General features: G+C 50.3%; 7 protein-coding genes across 7 annotated transcripts; 3 read left to right on the plus strand and 4 right to left on the minus strand.

Moving 5' to 3' along the window:
* Positions 1–216: 216 nt before the first annotated feature.
* Positions 217–2,933, plus strand: N7484_006250 (uncharacterized protein; the record flags this gene model as incomplete). Its single annotated transcript, XM_057116668.1, has 2 exons — positions 217–542; positions 617–2,933. The coding sequence occupies 2 exons, from the start codon at positions 217–219 to the stop codon at positions 2,931–2,933; spliced, it is 2,643 nt and encodes an 880-aa protein (XP_056972551.1).
* Positions 2,934–3,513: 580 nt separating this feature from the next.
* On the minus strand, positions 3,514–5,981 carry N7484_006251 (putative serine/threonine protein kinase (Prp4); the record flags this gene model as incomplete). The annotated part of the gene is made up of 3 exons (XM_057116669.1): positions 3,514–4,967; positions 5,025–5,245; positions 5,302–5,981. 3 exons carry the CDS (start codon positions 5,979–5,981, stop codon positions 3,514–3,516), a joined length of 2,355 nt encoding a protein of 784 aa, XP_056972552.1.
* Positions 5,982–6,488: 507 nt separating this feature from the next.
* On the plus strand, positions 6,489–6,821 carry N7484_006252 (translation machinery-associated protein 7; the record flags this gene model as incomplete). The annotated part of the gene is made up of 3 exons (XM_057116670.1): positions 6,489–6,510; positions 6,574–6,663; positions 6,724–6,821. 3 exons carry the CDS (start codon positions 6,489–6,491, stop codon positions 6,819–6,821), a joined length of 210 nt encoding a protein of 69 aa, XP_056972553.1.
* Positions 6,822–7,249: 428 nt separating this feature from the next.
* Positions 7,250–9,129, minus strand: N7484_006253 (uncharacterized protein; the record flags this gene model as incomplete). Its single annotated transcript, XM_057116671.1, has 2 exons — positions 7,250–8,972; positions 9,026–9,129. The coding sequence occupies 2 exons, from the start codon at positions 9,127–9,129 to the stop codon at positions 7,250–7,252; spliced, it is 1,827 nt and encodes a 608-aa protein (XP_056972554.1).
* Positions 9,130–10,057: 928 nt separating this feature from the next.
* On the minus strand, positions 10,058–11,825 carry ish1 (double-strand break repair enhancer MSC1; the record flags this gene model as incomplete). The annotated part of the gene is made up of 5 exons (XM_057116672.1): positions 10,058–10,532; positions 10,585–11,364; positions 11,422–11,569; positions 11,629–11,679; positions 11,741–11,825. The coding sequence occupies 5 exons, from the start codon at positions 11,823–11,825 to the stop codon at positions 10,058–10,060; spliced, it is 1,539 nt and encodes a 512-aa protein (XP_056972555.1).
* Positions 11,826–13,689: 1,864 nt separating this feature from the next.
* N7484_006255 (PQ-loop repeat-containing protein) lies at positions 13,690–14,758 on the plus strand (the record flags this gene model as incomplete). The annotated part of the gene is made up of 2 exons (XM_057116673.1): positions 13,690–14,072; positions 14,143–14,758. The coding sequence occupies 2 exons, from the start codon at positions 13,690–13,692 to the stop codon at positions 14,756–14,758; spliced, it is 999 nt and encodes a 332-aa protein (XP_056972556.1).
* A 352-nt stretch (positions 14,759–15,110) lies between these two features.
* Positions 15,111–16,084, minus strand: N7484_006256 (nuclear transport factor 2 family protein; the record flags this gene model as incomplete). The annotated part of the gene is made up of 6 exons (XM_057116674.1): positions 15,111–15,227; positions 15,304–15,402; positions 15,476–15,547; positions 15,658–15,722; positions 15,866–15,898; positions 16,078–16,084. The coding sequence occupies 6 exons, from the start codon at positions 16,082–16,084 to the stop codon at positions 15,111–15,113; spliced, it is 393 nt and encodes a 130-aa protein (XP_056972557.1).
* Positions 16,085–16,248: the final 164 nt, after the last annotated feature.

Below are 16,248 nucleotides of genomic sequence, written 5' to 3' on the forward strand. Positions count from 1 at the left end.
ATTCTGGGAACAAGTGATGAAATCGCGCCTTCAGCCTCGTTGACTGCTAGCTTGGCAATCTTGGCGGATGGGGCCAAGTGGATTCCAACCAATACAAATCAACTTAAAGGATTGAATCCACCAGACCCTGACTTGGTTAAGGGTCGCGTGTCTCAATCTTAGAGAGCACCTCATTTTCCTTCTCTCCTCACTCTCGTTCTCTCGACATATGCCATCATGAAGAAGGTGGCCGGTGTGGTGAATTATGTGCGCCACCAGGCCAACCAACTTTATCAGTCCCCTAACCGGACGCTGGAGATCCTCGAGGTTTTCTGGGACTTTTCGCGACGCTATTTCTACGCTTTAGCCTTCTGGTCCCTGTTCAGTGCCAAATTGCTGCATCTTTTCGCCCATCTATATTCACTACCCTTGCAGAAATTCATCCTCTGGGGACCTTCGTTCTTTTTTCAAGATGTCGCGATCTTATTGCTGTTTCGCATTTTGGTGCAGAAAACCTCAGGTTTCATCGCGGCCCTATGTGCACTTATTGTCCTCCCATCTAGGTAAATCCTCACGTGTCCCCTTTCTGATCTCGTCTCTCCGGGATCTGTACGAAGTAGTCTAACGCGCAATGCAGCTTGATTGTCTCGGGAATGGCTGCCGCCAACTTCTCCGTCTATGTCTTTACGGGCTCTGAGATTCACTGGCGACAGGCCAAAACTTTCACTGGGGATGCCGCAGCTCTCCGGACACTACTCTCCGGATTGACCGGATTTTTGATTGGGGAAGCGCTTCTTGTTGCAGGCGCCTTGTTCACGGCCCGCCCAATTCACAGATTTGGTGGTGGCGTTCTGCATGTCTTGGCGTGGCCCTGTCGCTGGGTGCTGACGCGACTGCGACCGTGTGTGGGACCCCTACTGCAACGTTTCCAAAAACGGTCACGTACATCATTACCGGATCCCCGGTTATATGAGCAGATTCATTTGGAAGATGATTATTTGAACGATTCCGACGATGATGATGAGGGTGACTTCCTGCTCGATCCGCTCGGCAACAGTGCGTCGGAGAATAGGCGTTCCACCGACCGCTTAATTCCGAGGGTCCTGGTGCTCGGATTCGTCTTCTTGGCAGTGACGTTGCGCTTACTCCGCCCGTCTGAGCCGGTGTATCTATACTTGTCAGGAACCTTACCATTGGCCTCGTTCTTTGAAGGCGGTCACCGGAAGTCTCCGGTGGATATCTCGGGACTGCCTCCCTATCAGTTCACCTATTTAGCAGGCCAAGATTCGTTGCACACACCACCGTCCTGGGCCTGGATGCCCAAGGAAGCTGGTCCAGGATTTGAGGATTGGAAGCCCAAGCTTCCCAACGCGAATGAATCGGTTCACTACAGCCCACAGACGAATCCCCTGCATATCTCCAACCTACAGCAGCCAGTGCTGGAGTCTATACAAGGCGTTCTCGCCGACGGAAGTGTCAAGATCAAACATGTGGTCCTGCTGAAGCTCGAAAGTGCTCGCGCAGACACCTTCCCCGTGCGCAAGGACTCGTTCCTGTACAATCGGATCGCGGAAACGTATGACGATGGTGAAATACCCAAGGAGGTCCAAGACCGCATTGCCAATCTTACTCGTACGGCCGAGTTCTTGACCGGCTTTTCGTCTGGTTTCCCGCACAACGACACGCTCCATGCAGACCGCAAAGCCTTTGGGGGTCTCAGCGCGAGCAACGCTTATACAACTTCCACCTACACCCTCAAGAGTTTGGCCGGTACACTCTGCGGAGTAACTCCATTGGTTGCCGACTTCAACCGCGAGTGGGAGCACCACATCTATCAGCCCTGCCTGCCCCACGTCTTTGAAATGCTCAGCAACCAAGAGGGCATCACCAGCGACACCGATGATTTCACCAAATGGCCCTGGCACTCAATCTGGATGCAGTCGGTCACTGAAGGTTATGATAACCAGGACAAACTGACACCAGTGTTGGGTTTCAAGGACAAGTACACCAAGGAGATCATCGAAAGCCCTGAAGCAAAGCACTACCCCGTGAAATCCGAGGAAATCAACTACTACGGGTACGCCGACACTGAACTGCGCGAGTACATCCGCGACGCCATCGATGACGCCGAGCGCGACCACCAGCGTCTCTTCATTTCCCATCTGACCGGCACCACCCACCATCCCTGGGGCATGCCCAACAACACCTACGAGCAGATTCTCGGCTCGACCAAGGGCCATAACGAAGATTTCAACCGGTACCTCAATGCCGTCGGCTTCCAGGACAAATGGATCACCGAAATCATGGGTATTCTAGAGGAAAAGGGCGTCGCCAACGAAACCCTTCTCGTGATGGCCGGTGACCACGGTCTCTCGCTTCCCAACGACGGCGGCATCACACCCTACGATAACCCACACGTCGGCAGTTTCGCCGTGCCCATCGTCCTCGCACACCCGCAACTACCTGCCCTGGAGATCTCTGCCCCAGTCATCAGCGACCAGATCGTCCCTACGATCCTGGACCTGCTTATCGAGTCCAAATCTCTTTCCAAGAAATCCACCAAGCCAGCAAAGGACATTCTTTCTTTATACGAAGGCCAGTCACTCATTCGCCCGCTCATCCAAGAACAGAATGGTATGCAGGATTGGCAGTTCACAGTCATGAACACTGGTGGTTCATGGCTTGCGGTCCGATCCGCCGCCCGACCGCAATACAGACTCGTTATCCCGCTCGTCAACGATGTCGAGTGGCGATTTTCGGATCTGAGCACCGACCCGAATGAGCTGAAGCCTATTTCGAGATTCAACCTTGCGGATTTGGCCGCTGTCATTCATAAAAAGTACGACGAGGAGGTGCTTCAATGGCTTTTCGACGCAGCATATGTGACGAATTGGTGGGTCGGAGAAAACTGGGCGCGGTATAAATTCCATCCTAAGAATACTGGCGATGAGTGATTTGAATATTTCTTTTTGGTGAATTCGCAATACTTTGAAAGTTGAGTTTATCTCTCGGTTCATTGTCTGGACCCTGCTGGGTTGGGTTTTGTTTTGGACATCCTGTTTCGAGAGACCTCCACACATCCAGCGTCGGGGTTGATCCCCAGCGCACATATCTCATCGCGGTCGATGATTGGAAGATCTCATGTTGGGACCTGCGCATGTCTATTGAGGCCCATCTATATTTGATCATATTTGAAACTCGACGGTGATATCTATCCTTGTCACAGATTCGGGTGGAACTGTCTATTTATAATAATGTGGCGATAACATTATACTTCGTTGTCATCTATTTCTGTTAGTGACTGAATCCTGGAGGATTGGAGAGTATACATGGAAGCATAGAATGAATGAAATATCTCATTGCATCAATATCGGTTACTTTAACATTTCAGTGATAATTCTGTACGGTCACACCATATATTGACATATCATCAGTCCCAGTGCAATAGGAACATGATAAATCTACCGGAGAAAGTAAATCGTAAAATCACCCATCGACGCCGGTAAACACTAAACACTAGCCGCTGATTTCTGACTACGGCTTGCGAGCCAAGAAAGGATGCTTCAGTGCCTCCGCGGGGGTAATACGCTTCTCAGGATTGAGAGTCAGACAACGATCCAAGAAATCAAAGAACATCGTCAACTCTTTCGCATCGGCGTCTAACATTCCACGGGTGCCCTTGCCCGTCAACCGTGTCTTCAAATCACGTGTGGGCTTCTTGAAATCCATGATACGAGTAACAGGCCGACCAGTGATTTTGTCTTCTTCTATGCTGTGGAAGTTGAGCATGTCATCGAAATGCAGGTGAGCGAGAGATCCACGACGGAGAACCTTGGGCGGGTATTTTCCACGGCATTCCATGATGGACTTGAGCATCTGATTGTTGTTCCGACCAGTGAAGAGGATCTTGCCCGTGTACAGCTCGAAAAGGGTGCATCCGATGGACCACACATCAATGGCATAGTCGTATGGAATGCCCAGAATAATCTCCGGAGCACGGTAGAATCGACTAACCAGATATGGCGTGATCTCATTGTCGGAGGCGGGGGATGCGGAACCTAGATCGCAGACCTTGAGAATGTTGCGCTGTTCATTCACAAGGAGATTGTCGGGCTTCAGATCGGCATGCAGGATATTACATTTGCGGAGAAGGCTCAGCCCAAGGAAGATCTGCTGAGAATAGGCCCGAATCGCGCGCAGGTTTAGCCCAACATCACGCCCGAATTTCTTGAGCACCTCTCTAAGATTCATGCTCAGGTTTTCGAACACCATACACAGATGGCCTTTGTGCTCGAAGTAGCGTTCGAATTTGATGATGTGCTTCTTGTCTTCGGGGTCGGCCTCGTGCAATTGCTCCAATATCCCAATCTCCTTCATACCGGCCTTGCGCATAGTGTCGTTCTGGCGGATAATCTTAATCGCCACGAGGGCTCCCGTCGTGGAGTCGGTGGCCCGGACAACAGAAGAAAACATGCCCTTACCGAGAGTTTGCGTGACATGGTACCGGCCGTTGATCAACTCACCAATACGAAGGTTGTAGTATCCTTCGGGGTCATCCCAATTGTCCATCATGCTGATGTCCAACTCCTTGGCCTGTGGTACGGCTGACAATGCCGATGCATGGCTTGGTTGCCCCTCCTTCTCTTCGGCGAACATATCGTCGTCGTCTTCTGCAAACATATCATAAGGATCCTTTGCCGGAGGCGGGGGTGGGTGAGGGGGAGCATCAGGAATGAGAACATCCTGCTTTACAGTTTGGGTCTCATCGTATGCTGCGGATGGTACGTCTTCTCTTGTGCTTTGGCTACCATCGCGTTTTCGTGTCTCCTCTTTCATGTCCGCCGTAGGATCATAATCTGCGGCTGAGGGTCCACCGTCCAGTTGCAAATTTGAGTTGGTCAGATCTGAATCCTTGCCAATGTTGAATTCAGCGAAAGCTTGTCCAATTTGCCGACTGGGTGTCTGTGCTGGGGAAAAGGATGGGGAGTCTATAGAGTTGAATCGAGGTCAGTGATATCCATGATGCTTTGGATCGAGAAACCTACTAGCCGTATCTTGTGCACTGCTTGGCTCAGTACCAGGAGTCGAGGAGTCCGTATCGCCATCTCCAGCGTGCACCGCTTTGAGATGCAAGGGTGTTGCCTGGGTTCGATACTTCGCCCGAGTAGCCTCACGACGTTTCCGACGTGCCTCCAAGGCAGCAGCTTCATCAATCGGCTCAGAAGGCTGCGATTCCTCTGCAACGTCCGAGGAAGGGGTGTTGACACTATAGTCTAAATTAGTTCAGGATTCTTCAGACAACCACAGCAACGCGGAACGTACTCATCGGCAAAATGGACACGGGAAGGAATAGCCTGCTGCACCTGAGTTGATTGTGTTTCAGCACCAAGCTTGGAATCCCGAGAGCCAGCCAGGGTCTGCCTTTCACCCACTACCTGACCAGAGGAGGAAACACGTCCATTACGGTCTGCTGGATGCGCATCTGAGTCCGGCTCATCATACCGTTTCTGCTTCCGTGGATCGCGATACGGAGATCGGTTACGAGTGCGCTGGCGCTTGTCTTGGCGTTGGTCGTAATCATCCGTATACCTTAGGCCATCACCATAAGATTCTTCCCGATCATAGTCGTGGTAAGGCTTGTTGGATCGGCGAGAAGGTCCTCGGTCTTGTCTGTCGTCGTATCTGGACCCATAGCGGGAGGATTCGTACCGGGAGCTCTCGTACTCATCATCGCGCCTGCGCTTATACCCTCTATCTCTGTTTTCACGGAACGGCGAGCGAGAGGGAGATCGAGATCGCGATCTCGTCCATGAGTTGCGTCGGCGTGGTGATCGGCTGCCTCGTGATGCAGGGGATCTGGGCGCACTAGCTCTGGGGGGACGGTCAACGCTGGTGCCATTAAGAGGAATTTTTGACGCAGTTGCCTTCAACTCAGAATCTGTCTCGATGATCTCACCCTCAGAAGGGGTCGATAGTGACCTCGACCTTTGGTGTGATGCCATTGCTGACAGATCTGCACCCGGTGCAAGCTTCCTTCGTACTTGAGGAGACCTTTTTTTTTTCTTGCGGCCTTTGGAGGAGGCTTCAATGGGTGAATAGATGCTCAGTTAGCACGAGCACAAAAGCGATATTGTATCTTTAGGGATGTTTGAAAGTCCAACCGGCTTGATAGGCCTGCCTTCACACCAAAGCCTTTTTGCAGCTTTGATTATCCCAGGCACATAGTTCAGTGACTAGGTTTGTGAGAATTAACGGAGCGCGTTGAAATTCGATGAGGACGAATTACGCGTAGATGGGGAGAGAGGTAATGGAGAAAGAGAGAAGTTGCGCAATCTGCTCTGAGATCTGGATCGACGATACGCCGATTTTGCCATCCCGGATATAGCAGGCGGTCTGTCTAGTTCCCCGCCTGCATTGATAAACCGTTAAAAAAAAAACTTTGGCTTTCGCCATCAACGTACCCCTCATTCAACTCCCTCAACTCCCACGTTCAATTAAATCCTGCAAATATGGGTGGCGCTAGCAGAGAAGGTGAGCAGCTCTCCCTTTCCTTGATATTTTGCCCATGAATATGCCACTAATCTTCATCACTAGGTGGCAAGGTCAAGCCCCTCAAGGCCGCAAAGAAGGAGAAGAAGGAGCTTGATGAGGACGAGCTCGCTTTCCGTGAGAAGCAGAAGGCTGGTACGTATTCTCACCACACTTTTCTTGCCTGAGCATTCAACTGACACTTCGGCGCATTAGATGCCAAGGCTAAGAAGGAGATGGCCGAGTCCGCCAAGGGCAAGAAGGGTCCTTTGAACACTGGCCAACAGGGTATTAAGAAGTCGGGCAAGAAATAAATTCGGAATGGAATGCTGCTAGGCGCATATCACATGGAAGGACTTGGTCCTCGACATTTCACGATCCAAACGAATCTTATCACCAATGAGAGCGCAATGCATTCTTACACCCATGCTATACCCACCGACAATGTTTCGGTTTGATGTTTACATATCTATTGTGGGTTGATGTATATTCCTGTATAGATTAGGTTCAAATTGACTACAATTAAACCCGTAAGATCATCTTCCATTAACTCGGCCCGAAAACATACTAAACGACCAAGCACTAAGAAAACAGGTCACAGGAGCAATTTAATACACCGGGTATCCAAACTAAACAAAGACGCTCAAAGACCGCAAAAAACCAACGATTGGGAAACGAAAAAAAGAATAACAAACAGCAAGGGTCTAGATGTCGTTTGAGGTTCTTCATCTCAATCGATAAATCAGCTGGTGACACGCTTCACCCACAAAGTGCTGCCATCCCCGTTGTTATTCTCATCCAATCGTCTCCAGGCCCGAGCGGCCTTCAATCCAAGCTCATGCTCCTCTCTCTTGATCTCGGCAATGTCATTCTCGATGCTCTGGACGCTCCTTTTCACTTCTTGTTTGGCGGCAAGGTCATACGCAATATTGTTAGGTTGAATGACTCGGGTCAACTCTTTGATCACTGTTTCCAGATTGACTCGACGCCGTGCGAGTCCGTCTCGTTTGGTTTCCAGAGCCCGAATGCGATCCACAGGATCTGTAGGAGGCTGAGGCACTGGATCGGAGTCTCGGACAGCCTCCGCTGGAGTGGGCTTCCGGATCGGCTTCCTTGACACCGGCGTGGAGATGGGGATTGGGCGTCGGCGGGACATGATAGAGGGTGCATCGTCCATTGTATGAGATGTACCACTTGAGTCGGGCTGTGGGCTTTCCCGTGGACTATTCCGTGGACTATTCCGTGGACTATTCCGTGGACTATCCTGTGGGCTATCCTGTGGGCTATCCCGTGGGCTATCTCGTGAAGTCTCTCGTATAGTATCTTGTGGAATATCTTCCGGGCTTTCACGTGGACTGGGACTGTCGGGCTTCGGGACAGCAGTGGGACCACCAAAGTCAGCGAGAGGCTGCTTGGACCACAGAGTATCAGCTACCGTGTCGATTTTTGGTAACGGTTTGGTCTCTCGCTGTTCCCGCCATTGCTTATTATAGGCATCTCGTGGTGCTGGTCTCTGCGGCAACGCCTTTGGACTACCGGCAGTGATCGTCGTCACGGTACTCGGAATCAAACCGATATGAGATAGTTGCACGCCCGCGTTGTTCACGCCAGGACGTCTGGTATGCGCTTCAACAGGAACTACACGTGATGCCGATCGGTGACCGTCCTTACGTCTTTTCTCCTTTCCTCTGATAGGTACAGGGATTTCGCTCTTGTAGAAATTGCCGCTTCGACTACGGGCTTGGGCAAATTCCTTTATGGGCAGAAGCTGCTCGCGTCCCCAGCTTAGAAGGTTGGATGCTGACCCAGTCGACTTATGAAAAGTGTTGTTCTGCAGGTTGACATGATCAGCTTTTCCAGCAGTCGGGTTGGTTGGTTCGCCAGAACGGACATATTGGCGTGCACCGCTTGGCTGTTCGGAAGGTGGCGTTTGGGGAGGGCGATCTCTAGAAATTGGTGGTGGGGAAAATGATCTGAAAGCAGGTTCATGCACGGGTTGAGAACTCAGTTCTTCTGAAATGGGTTCATGAACAGCCTTTTGATATTCAAAATCTCTGCAAATGGGTGCACCAGGACTCGTTTCCAGGATTTGTTGCGGTGGCTCAGCCGGCGAGAAGTTTTCTATGGCGGATGGAATTTGCTCTGGCTCTGCAACAAACGCAACAACCTTCCTTTGGCGTGGAGGCGAAGGCGCTGCGGCTGGAGACAATGGTGTATCAACATAAAGTGCATTCAACTGCGCATCAGCGAAATACTCTCCGGTCGAGGCTCTTTGTTGCTGGCGCGGGAAACCAATCGACTCATCAATCGGCGATACACAGAAGCTGCTTCCACTGTCATTTACAGTCTCAAGTGTGGGCGACGCCATGGGGGAAACGGCGGAGTATCGCCATTCGTTGCCGTTATGTGTAACCGCCAAAGCCTCTCTGACACGAGTCGGGGTGTCGTTCTCATCGTCTGATCCCCTAGTCGAATTATTAGACTAATTTATATCCGGACCGTCACGGGAAATACTCACTCGGGCAGCGAAGGTAGGCCCTTGGTGATGGGCTCTATCCGTATTGAATCCGCAGAGGGCGATATGTGCGACGAGTTGTGATCGCCCAATGTGGGGTTGTCCATCCCCCGCGATCGATTCATTCCTCCTTTCGACCACATCTCTTATTTGCGACGATCGGGTTGGCGATGACGTGACTGATTCCAGTATCTTGAATAGGGCTGGTAAGAACAGTCCGACAAAAAAAATGAAAAGCTCACCTCGATCAACAAGGTGAGACGAAAGGGAAGAAAATGAAAGAGGCCGGGCTAGCCGGACCACAGAAATTAAGGTCTGACGGTTGACCACGGATGCCAGCGCTTGGTGAGCGTCTTGAGAGGATAATTAGGGAGGGAAAGAAAACTAGACCTCCATTTCTGAGAACAACATGGCATCACCGGGTGGAGCAGGCATAAATTAAAATGGGGGCGATGACCGAGTGGAGTAATGACAATGGAGCTTTCAGGGACTAAAAGTTTCATGTTTAGCTTTGGGCTGGTTTAGGTTTCCTCTTTGATTCGCTATATTTAGCAAGATATTGTATCATCACGCGCCCATATCTAGCATGATTGGTGTTCACTTCATCTTTTCCCATCCGATATAGGTCTATATACTGCTGCTGCGTGTGCAGATGTCACCAGAATAGAAGTGGTCACGTGACACAGGGGACGTTGACGCTAAAACCTTAGAAACGGGGGTTCCATGGCTCAGTTGGACAAGCATCACTGACGTGGCTTGTTCATCTACATCCTTCTACTGTTTACATCGAGGAACCAACACTTGAAAACCGTTATTGACAGCATACTTATTGAAAGATACCCGAGATTAATAAGCGGCCCCCAAATTCAGAATTGTCATATCATCGTGATCGGGAAAACGTCATCGCAGAATATCAAGATACTTCCGTCCTGCCTCAACTTTCTTTGCTTGGGCCAAAAGACCCAACATTTGAAACTCAGAAACCGAAAAAGGATCAAAAAGAATTAACCAATCAACTAATCTCATTTCCGGCTTTTACAGCTCACTGCGAACGCGCTCAGTCTGCTCGGATGCCTTCTCGCGGACTTTCTCGGCGGCTTCGTGACCTTGGGCCCGACCGCTGGAAGCACCGATCTTGAGCTGCTCCAAAGCCCACTGCAAGGTATCCACGACCTTGGCATAAATAGTGTCCTGGGGGTTATTTGTGCCATACTTGAAGTAGGTAGCATGACGGCGAGCCGCAGCGCGGAGCTCGTTGATGTTAGAACCTTGGTACACAGGGATACCGTACGAGTCCAGGTACTTCTTGAGCTCAGATTGCGACCACTGGTCAAAGGTGGCATCTTTAACATGACCCGAAGCCTGTGCCGCAGCAGCACTAGCGGATGCGTATTTCTCGCCGCCGAGCTTGGAGGCCTTGACGTAGTTTTCCTGGGCAGACTTGGCCAGTTCTTCCCGAGAAGCATCGGCCTTTTTCGCAGCCTTGGCGTTGACAGCGGACAAATATTTGCTAATAGAGTTTTAGTCATTGCCCATCATCCTTTCTCCAGAAGGAAACTTACAGCAAGTGCTCCTTGTCCCAGGTATCAAAGTTGTACTCGTTCCATCCACCAGCAGCTCGGTGCGCACTAGCACGAACAGCGGCGACAAGTTCATCACGTTTACCAGCCTGGGGGACCGGGACACCACGAGCATCCAGGAACGCCTTGAGGCGGGAATCCGACCAGGTCTTGACAGCAGCATTGAACCCATCCTCCGACTTGAGCTTAACGTCTTCCGTTGCCCGAGCATACTCATTTCCGGCCCTGGTAGTAGCGGCACCGACAGCCTCGGAGGCAGCAGCGGATGCACTGGCAGCTTGGTCAAGCAAGTAAGCGCGATGCTTGCGAGCAAGGGCAATGAGCTCATTGCGCTTGGAACCCTGCGGCACTCGCACATTATGCTCATCAAGGAACTCCTTCAGCTTGGAGTCGGACCAGGCGTTGAATAGTTCTTCACTCAGCGATGCTTTCGCGGCTTCAGCAGACGCAATGGCCGAAGCGGTGAGGGCGCGTGCCTGGAGACTAGCACTTCGGGAGTTGCGGCGCACCATGGCGATGAGCTTGTCGCGGGTGGTAGGCTGAGGGACCGGCCATCCGCGCTCGTCGAGCCATTCCTTCAGGTCGGACTCGGACCATTGTCCGTACAACCAGTTACCAGGGTATGAGGCCGTCTCGCCAACTTTCTTTGCGACAGCTTCGTAATTTTCGCGGGCGGTCTTGATGAGGGCGTCGCGCTTGCGGGGCTGAGGGGCTGGAATGCCGTGGTAATCGAGGAATGATTTGAGTTGCGAGTCCGACCAGCTTGGGTACTTTCAGTATGTGTTCGTGTGGATTGAAGGGTGCATTGAGCCAACTTACGTATCGAACACCCATTCTTTGGCATGGTGAAGATCGTCCGAGACCTGATCAGTGATTGACCCGAGGGGCTTCTGGACCTTGGCGTCCCAGTTGGACTTGACCAAGTTTTCGAGGTCCCTGCGGTCGGCGGGAGTAGGGTAAGGAATGTCTGGATGCGATGTCAGTTCAAGATCACAACATGATTTTCTTCCAAATGGCAACACTTACCATGATCCGAGAGCCATCTCTCAAGCTCTGTCTCATGCCATTTATTGTAAACTAGAATTTTAATGTTAGCGTTGAGAGTAAGAGCATGGACATTTCTCAAAGAGCAACGAACCAGCTTTGCTCCACCAGCTAGAAGCTCCTACAGCTTCTGCGGTCGCAAGGAAAAACACCAAGCCGGTGGCCAGATGCAGTTTCATGATGGCTTTGGTTGTTTTTGATAAGAGCTGTTGAATCAGTACAAGAACACCTTTTTATAAGCACCTGGGGAGAGACATACCCAAAAAAGATTGAGGATCAAAAAGAGGGAACAAGCAAGGCAGGTGCAAGAATTCTCTTAAATACGAGGGGTCAGATCTTGCCTTCAAAGGGTGATGCAGGCAAGGAAACAATAGCAAGGATGATCGTGCAGTGACGTAGTTGGGGAATTTGCCTGGTTCCCTAAGTGCATGATTCATCGAGTGGCTCATTCTTCCTAGCAAATGAATTGGCGTCATCTGATTATCTTGTTTCTATAATGAAGCCCCTACAACTCTGCCCCCGAATATAGGTTCTATGGAAGTCTGTATACCTGTGTTCTTGCCCAATCTTTCAGCTTCTACAGTACTTTGGGCTCCACTTTCTTTGTGTCACCACGGGACTTGTAATGGAGGGGAGTTTCCAAGGTTAAGACCCTCGTAATTGCACCAACCAATGACACAAATCTAGTAAGAGGCGCAAATTGGGTCTATTATAGGTTATTAGAACCAGCTCTCCGCTGTTGAACGATATACAGCAAGCTATGCACAAAATCGGGGTACATTGTTGCCTTATGGCCTGAGGCATACATGGAATTTCACCCAACCAATCAGCGCTTAGGTTCTCCTCAATATGGCCTGCTCTCTCTCACCTAGATGCGACTCATTAAATATCTAAATTGTGAAAGGTGCGAAGCCCTTCGCTTTTGCAATCACTGGTGAATCCCAGGGGGCGTTTAACTTACCATCGACTAGCTATGGAGCGGTGTATGCACCCCGCTATCCCGAAGAGGTTTAGTCCTATTATGATAGTTCATAATTTCAAGTGAATATTTATATCACTCCCCTACTATCATCCTTTTTTCCTTCAACTCCTCACTCCAAATTTTGGCATGGCGACGTCGAAGAAAAACAAAAGACCAGAAAGCAATAGAAGGTAGGGATTCATGGGTAAGTGTTTCTGAAATAGCTTTTTTATATGATGCAATTCCTAATCTACATCTTGGCTCCAGGATGTGTACACCAGGAGCGGCCACTACAGGCCGGCCGAGACTCCACTCTGTAAGGTGCAATTACCAATGGGGGAAAATGGCGTTTAATGGCGTTTCATCCGGATCAACGACGAAGGGAGGTATTCCTGCCATGCGGAGTTCTGGGGAAAGGGGTCTGGTAGTGGGAAGGGAGCTGAGAGTGGTCATTCAAAGATTGTTACGATTTTAGACTTCATTATGAAGCAGACATTGATTCTGTCACCGTATGCCTCAGGGATGCACTCGAAAGAGGTATCAAGACAAGATGACGAGTCAATGACTTATATGTGACTGTTCTCTGTGAAAATTGCATTTCTGAGCTTTGATCCTATTTGAACAGCTATGACGATTTCTCTAATACAAAATCCATTTTCCCTACTGACTTCCCTCCATCCAAACCTCACAGTCTCCTAATTGGCCAGTACCATGGCTCTGGTGGATCGCCCTCACCGGAAAGAACAACCTTACGCATATACAAAGAGTAAAATACATACATTTCACGTGCCCTAGGCGGTGGGAAGCGCTATACTAATATGGGACTAGTGTTGGAGCCCAAGGCGGGTAGCTATCAGTTGCGGGGACTGAGGTCACCTCCATGCTCCTCTTCAATAAACTCCTGTGATATCTTTCATTCAATCTGACGTTCCACACATCTCTTTGTCTCCTGTGTGGAGATACAATCCTTTTTTCTCAAGCTATCAGATGCCATAATTCGGCTTCGTGGCATTATCTCAAGACCAATCAACCCCTTCGAAGCTAGACAGCCTGACAGGTCATCATTACCTGCCAAGCAGCCTATGGATCCTTCATCGCCAATCTGCCGTGAGCTGGCCTCACCTGGCATCTTCCAGCCTGTACTATCTGTGTATGTGTCCGCCTGTAAATCCCAGCTGCGTCTGGAAACTGACTCGTCCCATATCAGCTTGATCATTTTCGGCATCCTGATTTCTTATTTACCACAACACATTCGAATCATCACACGACGAAGCTCCTTTGGAATTTCACCGTATTTTGTGCTTCTCGGTACCACTTCGGGTACATGCGCCTTTGCAAATATTTTGGTCTTCCCGAAAACTGCTCAGGATGCTGCTTGCTGCAAGGAGATTGATGGGTTGGCCTGCTTCGCAGGGCTCCTAGGTGTTTTTCAAATGGGAACGCAATGGCTAAGCTTCTTTTTAATGTGAGTGGAGCGATACAGCGCTTTACGCTTGAATACTTCCAGGTGCAGATCCCCTGCTAACAATGTTTAGCCTACTCCTCTTCGTGATCTACTTCCCCAGGGCTACCTCCGCCACCGACCCGGCCGCCTCTGTCTCTTCGACCTCCAGTGGCCCGACGTACCGCACTGCTGTTTCGATCACTGCCATCTGTCTGTTTCACGCCCTAGCTATATTGATCATTTCGGTGGCATTTGCTATCCGCCAACCCGCTGCTCTCCCAGCATGGGCGAACTTCCTCGGGATCTTAGCTGCTATTCTTGCGTCCATTCAGTACTTTCCACAGATTTATACAACTCTCCGGCTGCGCTGCGTGGGAAGTCTGAGTATCCCGATGATGTGTATCCAGACACCTGGAAGTCTAGTCTGGGCTGCCAGTCTTGCAGCGCGCGAAGGAGTCAAAGGCTGGAGTGTTTGGGGTGTATTGGTGGTCACGGCTTGTTTGCAGGGAACTTTGTTGGTGATGGCCATCTACTTTGAGTACTTTGGCCCCGAAAACAAACGCAAGGGAAGCGCGAATGAGGGCCCGGATGAGCAGGATGAGCCATCGAACAGGCCTTCCTCGTCTGAACGACCTGAGGTGCCGGCACGGGAGCCGGTGTCCGAGGAACATCCTTCTGAAGAGACCCCACTGTTGCAAAGCCAGTGATTTTCTCGTGCATGTCATGTTCTACCTTGGAAGCAGTGGCCGGACCCCGGCAGCAGGCAGATATCGGACGTGCTACCTAGGCATGCGTATATAGAAATAAACTCAGCAATGAGAATTTAGGGATCAATTCAATCCTATGGGAGAATAAGTGGGAAAATTTTTCTTTTCATTTCAACCCAAGGGTCGATGGAATCTATTTTATTCGTTCCATAACCCAAGTGTTGTTTTATCCTGTGCTTCAGAATAAATTGGGTCTTGGAAATATTGTCTCAGTGCATCACTCCTACACCGCAAAAAATCTCTTTATCATCGCGTCGTAAGCAATTCTATCCGCGATTCAAAGCCGATAAAATTAGACGGCAGGGAAGATCAGACGGAAGACGTCGTTGGAGACCCAGAATCCACCGTTGCCTTCGGGCACAAGGTTGAATGTCTGGACAAAGTTCTGGGGTCGGTCCTCGCCGTCGGTCTGATGGTTGATCAAGTTAGTTTATCAAGATACAGGTCGTCTTCCTAAAACAGGTAATATATCGTTCTTCACGTACAATAAGAGCACCGACAGCGATCACAAGGACACCACCAGCGGCAGTGGGCTGGGAATCAACGGTCGCAACCTCGTGGCGGACCTGGTTGAAGCCTAGGGTCTATTGAAGGGAGTTCGCGGTTAGATCTTTTCATGGCATAATTAGACAATTTGGTCCGACGGGATTAACAAACCGAGAACTTCTCCATGATGGCAGCGGCACCCTGGACATTGGCCCGCTCGAAGGTGAGCATCGACTCATCGCGCTTTCAATTGAGAAAATCATCAGCATTCATCGATCTCAGGGTATATAATTCAGGCTGGAGCGACGAAGGGTTTCGCGCCTAGTCTGATAGCGGACAAGGGCTGAGCTTACATAGAGGCCCGCCAACTGTGACCGGTTGTTGTCAAAGGTGGGGTAGTAGTAATCAACAAAGGTCTCTATAGTTTGACAGGATAGAATGAGCGACGTGTACACCTAGGAGTATATGTGGCTCATTGCTACGCAAGGATCGAGACGCCAACGGAGGACTCTTATTGTGTGCTGGCGCAGGCGCATGCGGATAGGATGGGGGGAAACATACTAGCGATGCTTTCAAAGTCTGTTGTGAGAGGGACTGTTAGCTAAAACCATAATCTATTCAATCCAAAAGAAGTTAAGTTCATCTGGTAGTGTTGTGAGAATGCCACGCGCAACCCGTTCACGCAGGTTGAGGGGCAGACATATACCTGCCCTCTGGTGCAGCTGTGTGGCTTGAGAGAGGGATTTGCGTGATTGGATAGTTTTTGGACTTACCAGCCATTTTGAAAGATATGTTGCGAGAGATGCGAGATCAGGGGTATAAAGAAACGAATTTGGTGGGATGAAGGTATTTGTTGATGCGGGAGGGGTAGTGTAGGCACGAATTCTGTTGTTGATGCCTTGGTGCCTTGTGCCAAGAGAAATTAAATCAACCCGACAACGACG

The sequence above is a fragment of the Penicillium longicatenatum genome, assembly GCF_028827895.1.
Source record: "Penicillium longicatenatum strain IBT 33135 chromosome Unknown contig_3_segment0_segment0, whole genome shotgun sequence".
Classification (NCBI taxonomy): Eukaryota; Fungi; Ascomycota; class Eurotiomycetes; order Eurotiales; family Aspergillaceae; genus Penicillium; species Penicillium longicatenatum.